The following is a 12,132-nucleotide window of genomic DNA, read 5'->3' on the forward strand; positions in this document are numbered from 1 at the left end:
CGTACTGTACAATAGATTTGCCATAGATACGATAAAGATCACAAAAATTGTAATCCCATCATAAGTGTGCGATTCTAAGAACAATTAAATAATAGACTAATAGGCTAACTACAGTAGACTACAACAGACTAATTATTAATTACGAAATTGTTGTTGACAAATTGCTGAATACGTAGGCAACTTATATCACGTTTTGGTTATGTTTTAATTTTATTTGCTGAAAAATGAATGTATACCTTTATATTTGTCGCCAATGATAAACGTTATGTTTTCCTATATAAATACGTAGAAATCGTTTATTTTTCAACTCTTTTTTCACAAAATTTACAATGCTTAATCAATTTTCCTGGAGTGTACGGAAACTTATTTAATTTTTCCTCCTTTTCAAATCATTAGCATTTTTATTTTTTTTATGTCGTCATATAAAAAAAATATATGTATATATTGAATTTCATCGAATCTGATGCTGCAGCGTGTGCACACCGCAGCACATGTTATTATACGTTACGCGATGAGCAACGGGCCGCGGTGAAAGAATTATAGGTATACATACATGTATGTTGATAAATAGAACACTAATCTATCGACATTTATACTAATGTAAAAAAACTGGTGTTAACTTGTAAACAATATACGTTAAAATAATACATGATTTCTTAATTTGAAAAAAAAGTATCAAACCGTTAAAATTAATTTTTCGTAATATACAATTAGTCATCTTATAACAGCACACTTCATATGGGAACTTATACAGTGATAAATGGCAATAGATTACTTTTGGTTTAATCACTAAAAATACACCGCGATTAGACACGAATGTGTCTAAATAAAAACACTTATAATTGATAACCAGCAGCTCACGCCATCTCTACATGTGACTAGCCCCCCTTGCAACGATCAATTAAAAAAGTGTTGAGTAGTTGGCAATTCACCGCACATAATTAACATATTCGTAACCGCAGATGTGAATTCAGGTCCGATAATTTTTTTTTTCTTAAGCAACACACATTATTGCAACATTGATATTTCAAAATAAATTTTATAATTTTTATCCTTGCTTTAATGATATGTACAAGTTTGCGACAACCAGCTCCAGAATTTCATTATTTTCGCGGGTACTTGGTATTAATTAAATATATAATAATTATTAGTAATAAGTATTAAAAATTTCCCGCTCACGAATGTGCTAATAAAAGTAAATTTCATGTAAAAGCTACCTGTTGCTACCTTTTTTGCGATAATATGGTAAAGAGAAAAAAATATATATATATAATGTATACCTATTTTTTTAAAAACTTTTTTAATAAAAACGTTTTTTTAGGATAAATCTCTCTTTTAGAATTTTACATGGCAGTTCAAAACTCAAACATTTTAAAGTTAATATAATATTTTAATATAATTAAAATTGCTGTTTGCTTATTTCGATTATCTAAACAATAGTACTTTGTAAGAGGAGATTCTCAAGTGTAAATATAACTTTTAAGTAAGGTGTTGTATAACTTTCTATTTCATCAATTAATTGCTAAAAATTCTTTACCGTAATTACAAATACTGTGTTATTTTAATCTCAATCATTAATCAATCGCTTTAGTCAAATCATTAATAAAAACTAATTAACATACTGTAAAGAATAAGGTAAAAAAGTGAACTGCAATGAGATGAGGATAGAAGAGCTAAAGATATCTCATAATGGTCAATTGCGCTTTAACACCTTTCTACTTTTCAACTTTTTTCAACTACTTTCTCGTTTTTGTCATTATGTATTTTATATAATTAAAAATGCGAGAGAAGAACAAACTCTCATGGTTTTAAATGATAAACATTATGATAAGTTTAAGTATAGCTAGAGACATAACATAGAAATATTTTAATTATATAGATTCATAATGAGGCAACGTTTGTCTTGAAATTGTGTTTACGACATCATGAAAAGGAATTGAACATTTGTAGAATGAACAAAAGAGACGAAAAAGAAGAATTAATACTTCGTGCAGTAGTGTTTGTCTTTAAAATCGCATCAATCATTTTGATACTTTTAAGGTTATTACTACATAAAAATCTGATTCAGAAGACATAAAAATCTGATTTTAGAGGTTGGATCCTTTTCCTAAAATATATGTCTTTTATTTATTTTTTCCCATCGCGCATAAACAACAACTGCATACAGATGAATAGAAGTCTGTGCCTTCGAGAAGTTTAAACTACATAAAAGATATGCGAATCGTGTGAGCATCATCGCAAGCATGCCCGTGCTCAAGCAAGGAAACATTCATTAGTTACAGTCAATCGTGAGACCCATAAAGCACTGTAACACGTCAAGAATATGTAATTTTATCGCTCTTCTTACGTTTGACTCGATAAACACTTGTTCTTACAATTCCACGATATCCTTGTGCTTGTACTGAGTACGAGTATAACGATATCGAACATTTACTATACTAATATATGTATAAATACAAACTTTTATATAAGTCGGCAAGATATTTCATCATCTTGTCAAATAAAAATATGCATATATAAGAGCTAGCTCTTAGCGTGCAGTGAGAATGTTGTGTACATTAACACTTGGAGTATCAGCAAAATATCCATTTATTTACCTGTGTTTGTCCAGGATGCGGCGGTAGCCGTGCAAGATCAAGCGGTTGTATACGTTTACCAGCACGAATATCCTTCACTCGTTTAATGGCCAATAATAATTTTTTCTGATGGCCAAGACGCACGATACCAATATCTTCAAGGTCTTCCCAGGTGAGAGTTGTTACATCCTCAACTGAACGCATACCCTGCTGATGAAGAGCACCGAGATATTCCTCTAGCCGTAAAAGTCTGAGCCACTCTTCCAACGAACCAGGGATATGCTCTGGCAAGCCATCTCCTATGTTCAAATTGTCTATTTCCGCTTTCAAACGTTTCCGATGATTAGGCTTCTTAATCCCTGAAAATACATCGAATTTTAAACTTTCAGATTATTAGCTAATTTTTCTTCCAATAGCCAAATAAATACCATAGATCGCGATATATTAGAGGAATTAGAAACATAGAAGGTTCATCCTTTGTTCACAATTAGTGATAAAGCTCAGTTTTCGAAGACATAAAAAGTTTTATTTTCTATATAAATGTCAGTGGCGGTACTTATGTGGCGTAATTATACATGAAAAAGAACGAAATAATGATCAATGTAGCCCTTTTAATAAGAAGCAATATATCCTAAAATCACGTGCATCATCTCGTTAATCATCTCGTAAGCGGATTTAGTTCATGAAATTCATAACGATGATATATAATAAGATTTCAGCCATTTACAGGCCATTCTCGGTTCACCAGTTTACCGAAATCTTTAAGATGGAATTTACAGATTTATGGATTCTGTTCTTAGTCTATATTACAAAATATAATATTTCTTCGAAGATGCGTACTCGAGATGTGACCTCATGATGCACAAATGTATCTACACAAATTTATGCAAAAATAATAATTTAGAAAAGTGTACAACACTGTGATAGATTTTTTGAAAACTGTTTGAACAGATAGATTCTTTTTTTAAAACATGCGATTTTGCAATTCAACTTTTTAACTATGTCAGCAGAAGTGTTCTGGAGGTTGAATAGTATACAATAAAGTACCGTGATCACTCTAAATATGTTTTCCTTTTCATACATAATGCAAATAATTATAATATTATTATTATTGAATTTTTTTGCGACTCTACGTTAAATGTACAATTTGTTTAAGTAAAATATTTTATACAATTTTTAGCTTTCTTTTGTTTTGTTTAACACATTGTATTTGAGTAGAAGTCCGTTATTAGTTATTATTTTAGTTTGATTTTATATTTTCCCAAATAATCTTTGGTATCGGATATAATCTAGGTCCTAATTTTTTGTAACGAATGCTGTTTTTAGATATTTCCCTTTCCTTCGCAGTTCGCAATAGCTGTTGTTTATAAATGTTAAACGAGCTATTTCGTCAATGGTGGATGCACGTTTATGATATAAACAAAATGTATGTCGAATATTTTTCTCTGCTCTACCTCTGTGCAAAAATTTTGTTTTTTTAATAACAATAATTGACTTTATTATTCTGATATTCATTTGTTTATTAGTCACACTTGTAGGAATTACGCCATGTTTATGACCAAACGATTTCAACAGCGACACGAAGGTTTTCGTGTACGTACGTTTTCTACAGACTTCGTTTTCTTGAATTTCTTTATCGAACTGCAAACAATTTTCTCGCCTGAATGATTATACGGATTGAAAAGAAGGAATTTTTCTAAACATACGTTTTATAGAATACGAATTCCTTTAGCGTATTTTTATTATCTTAATGTGTTTCTTCACGGTATACCAGTCCATGATTCAAATTATGATATATCAGATCATGGATGATAATTAAAAAATTCAATAAAGAATTCAAACAGTATAGTGCAATGATATTTCAAGACTGAGGCAATTTAACAATTTATCCGAATAACGGTTTTCATTTGTTTTTATAAACGGCATAATAAAAACGTAGCACGAATTGTGAAATGTTACTTGCAAGAGTTGGAAGATACAGAAATAGACAAAAGTCCTGATTTAAATATTATTGAACATATTTGGGATTATTTAGACAGTGCAGAAAGAAAAGTCAACCGAAAGTCAACCAATCACAGTTGTTATTATCTGACAGTTGATCACGTCTTTCATGCGACGCTTATCTCTTTATACGGGACAAAATTAAAAAGCAAACTTTGGAAATTTCTTGCTATATAAATAATATTAACTAAAATTAGAATGCAATAATCACCATATGGGTTGGTACTTATATTTATTTTCATAAAAGTACGAATTATTAATAACTTTTTAAAACCGATGCTGGCAGTAACCACGAATGGTTATATACTTTTATGAAAATAAATAAATGTACCAACCCATATGGTGATTACTGCATCATCATTTTCGTTAATATTATTTATATGGCGAGAAGTTGCCGAAGTTTGCTTTCGATACTGAGTTTTTTGTTAAAACCGAGGATACGTTTTTTGGGTATAGCAATTTTTCCCAAATTTTCACTAACCCTGAAACTAGAAATATCCATAAAAAATGTCTTAAAAATTCTGAGAAAAGAAAAAATTATATAGCATTCCGAAGCTTAATTTTTTTGTGATTTTTTAACACAATATTCAAGTCGATACTTTTTTTCAGTCAAAAGTTATAGCATCCGAAAGATTTCGCTAAATGCGTACTTTGACAACCCCCCCCCCCCCCCCCCCCCCCATTACAAGACCCGACAGATAGATACGCTGGCAATTGATGACACACATACAGATCTACAAATATGCAAAGTTTAAACAAAATTAGTTGGGGGCGAAAACATATGGTTTTTGAATAGGGTCTTTTGTAAATTACGAAAACTTTGGTCCCCTATTTAGGTAATTATTTTTAGACCTGGAGGGCAACAAATTTCACAAAAACTTCCTTAGTCAGTAAGGTTTCTGATGATCTAATCAGTTTTCTATTCCGCCGCACGGAAGCAAAAAAATTTATGTGAAATGATGAAAACTGCAGATGAACTGTTCATGCAATAATAGCATTCAAAGGGTTAATTTAATTTTTAAACCTAAAGGAAATCCGTAAAATGCCACAGAAATGGGTGGTTTTTTCACCGATTTTGGCAAGCCGGGTAGTGGCCGTGATCGCAGATGTTACACTCCAGAAGCCAAAATATAACACTTAAGAAATCAAGATATTACACTTAAAAGGTCGTACTCGCCGCTCTAGAGAGCCCAATAGGGGTGAGAAAATCTCTGGTTGCTGTCCTTCAGGTCCAAAAGTAATTACCAAAAAATAGGAGATCGAAGTTTTCGTAATTTACAAATGTTGCCTCCTGAGATAAGTTATTGCTCTTTTCAATATTGTTTCTCATTTTCTTGTAGGACTAACGGTTTGGAAGATTTAATCAATAATATGAGTGAAACTGCTGTTTCTCTGAAAAAAGAACAAAAATCCCAATTTCCTCTACCATTTTTGCAAATCGGTCCTAGGACTATATGAACCTTTGGTGCTTTTCGGGCGTAGTATCAGCTGTAAAAATTTGTCACTCATTTTAGAGGAAAATAGATTCAAGTTATACAAAAATTACCCTTAATGATTAACTGCTGGATTCAGAAGCTATAATGAAACCTTAAACTGTATATCGTGAGTAATTCGAAGTATTCGAGGTAGCTTATAAATTTCCTTCCATCATGCACAAAATGGTGGGACAGTTTTCAGGTTTGTATAATAGGTTAGTTTGTAGGTTATCATTATTTTGTATAATGCTTGAAAACTTTAGTTAGTATGTATTAGTAAATCAATATTCGATTAAACCATCTCTATACCGCTGATAAAGTTAAAACAATTTTCCCACTGTTTACTATTCATGTTCCATTTACCAGTCCAATATAGGAATATTTGTACAAATTCTTACTATGCATACTTTTTCATGTTTTTTAAGATTAAAAGTTCTTGGTCTATTAGAAAGTAGTAATTAATTTACCTAATTACGTTTACTATTCTTTCTTGGAATTCTTTTAAGAGCATGTCAGTTAATATGATTATGACGTTGGCGGCATATGTCATAACTTGGTATATTTGCAAAAAGTAAATTGAGAAAATAAATGAAATAATCTTACCTATTGCTGTCAAATCTTCCGGTGTCATACGCGTAATGGTAGCAAGGTCATAACCAGCGGAAGCAAACAATGGAAAGTATTCCTCGTATTGGATTTCCGTTAACCAAGCATGAACGACGTCGAGATCCGCCGGTCTGTCAAGATGGCTACCAAGTGAGCTTATAGAACACCTGGGTGATGAAGTAAGAGCACCAGGTCCTCTAGGACCTAGATGATATCCGGAAGCTCTTCCAGAATCTAATGAAGCAGTAGAATGTCTGGAACCAGAACCCGATCCTGAACTACCTGGACTATCTCTACCCGGGCTTTGAGTCATATCGATTCCTAAAAAGAACAAACAATATTTTCCACTAAATATCCTTTATAGATACTATAAAAAATTAACTGATTCAGAATTAATCCTGTTAATATTTATAACAGTTTATCGCTGCTACGGGATACTATACGTGATTTCTAAAAACCTTCTACACGTATTTAACACGTTAAGCGCCACGCCGGCGTCGGTCCCTACGAACCAATCAGTGTTACACTTTTTTAGGTTCACGTTATACCACCGCGTGTGTCGGTTCTCGCGTACTGATTGCCAGACTAAACTAACAGTTAATGTTATTCTAATTTAAATCTTTTTTATTTAATTTTTCATGGCTTAACGTGTTAAGTGTCTACGAAGAGAAAATATTTTCCTTCTGAAGATATATAATCATGCGTTGTTTAAAACAGTATTTGCCGAATATTTAACAAAACTATGATCTTTATACCGAGCTTGTATTTAATAGAATCTGTAAATAACGCTAGTGTCTGTTACAGATATTGTGGTGCAAATTAAAAAAAAATAAATGTATAAAAACTAATAGATTCCTAAATGATATAGAATTACATTATTAGTATTCGGTCAAAAAACTTGAAATGAATAAGACGAAGTTTATGCCAACTGTGTATCGGATGCATCAAATTAAATTTATTAACCTATTTTGTTGCCTATTTCTATGATCTTACATGTCTAAGTATATCAGAATTTGAAATATTTTCCCACAGAATGAGCAAACATTTTCCAAAAAAAATTTTGAATTCATCGGCATTCCATAAAAATTGGAGACAAACTTGTAGAAACATATAGTTACAAGGAACTTGGTTTAAATGTTTACTATTTTTAGTACTACGTATTCGCTACTTATTTCGTGAAGTTATCAGTCAGTTAAATTTCGATGTTTGATCTTATTATAATACTAAGGATTAGAAAATTATATGTGAATAGCTATTTTTAAAAAGAAATAGTAGTACACGGACATACGTGTCACGGTTAGGAAGGGTCGGTTTAAGCTGAGTCGATTTACTTGCTAGTGAGTGTAGTTTTGTTTTTGCTAGTCGTCGATATTGGTCCGTTAAATGGGACGCGGACGCGGACGCGGTGCGATGCACAACGTGAGCAAATCCCGATATACAGTTAAAAATCTGAAAAACTTATTCAATTTATATTTATTCAAACTTAATATCCACTAGTTTTCGACGGTCCAAATTGCAAAATAATAAAATGATGGATCCGATGTAGTGAATATTAACGTTTAAACAAATAAAATGTCATCCAACTAACACACGATGCATCTTATTAACCGAGAGAACAGATTATGTAAGAAAATAAATATTTATATATTGAAATCATAACCTTTAACGTTTATAATCCAAGTATAGGGTCTATTAATCGAGGCCGGGGAAAATCTATTATGGACTTGAAATTATACACCAGAATTATAGAACATAACCGGTTCTGGCCATTTAGCCCTTTAGCCGGTTTGCTGTGAATCGATTTGTGGATGTTGGATATAATCGACGCGATGTTAGCCGCGTTTCACGGGTGAATTAGTTTCTATAGGAATAACTCGTTGTATTCGCATCCTTGTTCCTGTAGAGCGTATTTCTGTGTGTTTTTCACTAAAACTCTCGGTTTAAGGACACTAAGCCGTCATCAGTTTTTTTCCTTTTTTCTTGTCTCTGTCATCCTGGATTAAACTCGAGCTCGGTCGTTTGGTTAAAATCACGTAGTTTTGATTTTTCTGTTCACTATTCAGTCGAATATTAGTATCCATTATTCAGAAATCATTAGTTCCAGAGATATTTTCTACTATGAGCTTGTAACGGCTTGCAATAATAAACTATTAGAAACTCTTAAAGATGTCACGGGCCTGTAACATGGCTGCATTCCATTTTAAAAACAATAGCGTACTGCAAACCAGTTGTTTTATTAAAATTTCTTTATTATTTATCGTCCTCTAAATCCACAAACATATAATACTTCTGGCTTCTCTTTCTTTTCTTTTTCTTCTTTTTTTTCAGTTAGCTTTGACGTAAGGCACATTTTTTTATCACAACGACGTGATATAACAAATCGAAAACTGGTGTTAAGAGAAGAGAAAAATGTCGAAGATTTTTCAACGTGTGCATGCTTCTATGAGGAAACGTCTCGAAATGTGTGTTGAAATGAATAAAGATATATTAAACACATGTAGCTAGTGAGATAATGTCTTACTAACAACATCACTTACGCTAATTAAAATACTAATGTTTTAGAACCTACGTTTATTAACAGTTATTTTATTATATTTCCTTCCAAATATACTATATATTTTTCCTGATTTATCCTTTAAACTTTTGATTAAAGAAACGAATATTATAATTCTCTTCTGACGGAGTAAAGCTTGTTCTCAATTATTTGGCACTTTGTGCGTATAATTAAGGTTTTATTACCTTGATCCTCGGCATGAGCATATTTGCCGACAATCGATGGGAAAGCAAAACCGGGATGCGTAAAAATAGGTCCCGGACTCTTTCCAGATGGCACGCCATACGAGCCCTCGTCCATTGTTCCGCCTGGTCCATTTCCAGATAGGAAACAGCTATCTTCGCTGCTCGCATATCCAGCGGAACCAAACGAGGAACCAGAATGTCGAAATACATCGGGTACAGCCGGTGGGGCTACTTTCTTCGCTTGAGTCACAGACTTGGACGGCCGGTTCATGCCGCCAACTGCAAATATACATCACATTTCATCGTTAGTTTATTAATCAATGTAACATACTCTCGTCATCGCTATTATTCAACAACAATTAATCACGCTTACAAAAATTATAAAAATTACGATAGGTTTCAACGATAAAACAAATAATATAAAAAGAACCAACTTAACTTTACATTACTAACTAAAAAGAATGTTTATGAAAAATAAACAATTTAACAAGTTTTTCGTAATTTATCTACAGAAATTATTAATTATTTAGTTTTTCGAAAATTCCCTAAACCCCTGTGCTTAACCTTTTTTTAACCCTAAATAAGAGCAGAGGGGCTGAGAATCATTTGAACTGAATAATACCATTTGAAGCCGAATAATATTTGCCTGAAACACTTTCTTCTATCTTGCGTCGTTAAGAAGTTACTGTAAAAAATGCGTTTATTAAAAAAAAAAGAAGGAAAAGAAATGGAGTGGATTCGATTCTTTTTTTCCATCAAATTCAGCGATTGATAAAGCAGCTAACATTCTTCCACTCCTCCTCATTTAGAATGTACATTTAGAAAGGAAGACTTCAAAAATAGGAAAGAGATTCCAAAATTTCTTGAAAATGACAGTTCCTGCATGGAGGAGCCAGGAGGATCTCCAGTTTCGTAGATATCGTGTTATATATCTTTGTAATACGAGAACCACGACATGGCTAGAACAGTTGCACACGTTGTAGTCCAAAATGTAGAGTTAGATGATATCGAAATATTGATAATAACGATAGTATCGAGCTCCAAGAGCAAGTTAAGATCTCGGCACTACGCATTTTGGTAGCCAAAGTGGAGTGGATCTGTAATAGCGCCTGTTTAACGTCTAGCTTCGGTAGACAAGGGGCAGATGGCTCTCCTGGGAAGGGATGAACCGATTACACTTGATTATTTAACGGTGTCCAGATGCTATTTTGAAAGATTACGATTTCTTGCCTCTAGAATCCTCTATCATGGATGAACCCCGATCTGACCAAAAGGCAATTCGTATTCCATGAGGGTTGAGATCAAATCTATCTTCGAAGTGACGTGACATTGACGATGTCTCTTGACGTCTATATTTTATTATGTTCATAATGTATCGATGATTGTCGACAGGAAGGAACAGATAATGACCGTATGTCTCCTCCTACAAGGGCGACTTCCGTTGTTTCCTCGGTCCGAAAATTAATCGTCCTTTACGGTTAGACTGTACAATAGGATAGTAATAGACTGAAATAGGAGAATGAATGGCCAGGACAGTGACATTGTGGATTTTGGTTTTTCTGTCCAGACCTGATCAGTTTTGCCGTTTCGAAAAACAGTTATCTGATTTCAAGCAAATAGAAAGGACAGCATAGGTTTTCTAATTCTCTCATACATATGATTTTAAATGTTCTCAATCTGTAATAATTGAGAAATAATAACGGTGCTATGATTCTTTTCTTCTAATGGTGAAAGTCTGTACGAACGATATCTCTCAAGTCCTCGACGCCCTTTACGCCCTTACTATAAATCTGACTTAAGAAAATTCCAACTTGGCTTCACCATTCGTGCTTCTAAGGCATACTACACTCCACCCTTTCTTGCCACACGTCATGCCAGTGCCCACAAATCTATAAAACAGTGGAATGCATAACGAAACCTCAAATTATGTTGGTTTGCACGCGCGAAGAATATTCAAAGCTCTTTTCTTCGGAAACGAAGTCAGAAATGCAGTATTGTCATTATAGAATATCCCTCGTTTACTCGAATACTTCGCTCCGTACTTACTTCATCATCATTTCGATTCACCTGTAGCTCAACATCCTCTATACATTTTTAGTATTCAAATGTATTTTTAGTATTTGATTAAACCACAGTGATTTGAATTATTTTGAGAAAACATAAAAAAAGTTACGTTTACTCATATTCTTATGATCTGACCAATTTTATATGTATAATATGTATCATACAGATCAAAAAGTTTCTACTTTTTAAGAGGATTAAGAAACTTCCATAATTGTTTGGTAAGCACCTTTTAATTAACAAATATTTAAATTATATCATACTATGTTATCTTTTGATCTTAGCCTCTTGTACTAACTAACTCATGACCAAATACCAAATTTGTTGTGCACATACAACGAATATATATGTACATACACACACGCACACGCACATTGCGTTACCGTCTTTATTTATCTGAAGTGCAAATTATGAGTTTTACAGATTTTGCTCTCACAGATCTATTATGCAAGTGATCTTATCAACAAAAAGTGAAAATGATAACAAAATTTAATTTTTCTCAATTCGAGTTTGTTATAATTTCGATAATCTAGTAGCGACTATTTCGATATCGGAACCGAACAACTGATGGTTAAATAATGATCATTACAGAATACAGATTAATAACTTATAGATTTACACCAACTTAAAAATTGAATTTATTGTGAGTTTTATCGTGAAACCTAATGAAACTC

The 12,132-nt window shown here is 32.8% G+C and overlaps 1 protein-coding gene across 5 annotated transcripts in view; it reads right to left on the reverse strand.

The window, feature by feature from the left end:
- Window positions 1-12,132, reverse strand: part of Ckn (CRK like proto-oncogene, adaptor protein) — a 113,755-nt gene that overhangs the window by 6,946 nt on the left and 94,677 nt on the right. For all 5 annotated transcript variants that reach the window (XM_076901277.1, XM_076901276.1, XM_076901279.1 and 2 more), the window contains 3 exons: window positions 9,398-9,676; window positions 6,656-6,979; window positions 2,598-2,935 (listed from right to left, as the gene is read on the reverse strand). In XM_076901277.1, coding sequence (XP_076757392.1) covers window positions 2,598-2,935; window positions 6,656-6,979; window positions 9,398-9,676 — 941 coding nt within the window. The remainder of the gene's footprint in view (window positions 1-2,597; window positions 2,936-6,655; window positions 6,980-9,397; window positions 9,677-12,132) is intronic.

The sequence above is a fragment of the Xylocopa sonorina genome, chromosome 9, assembly GCF_050948175.1.
Source record: "Xylocopa sonorina isolate GNS202 chromosome 9, iyXylSono1_principal, whole genome shotgun sequence".
Lineage (NCBI taxonomy): Eukaryota > Metazoa > Arthropoda > Insecta > Hymenoptera > Apidae > Xylocopa > Xylocopa sonorina.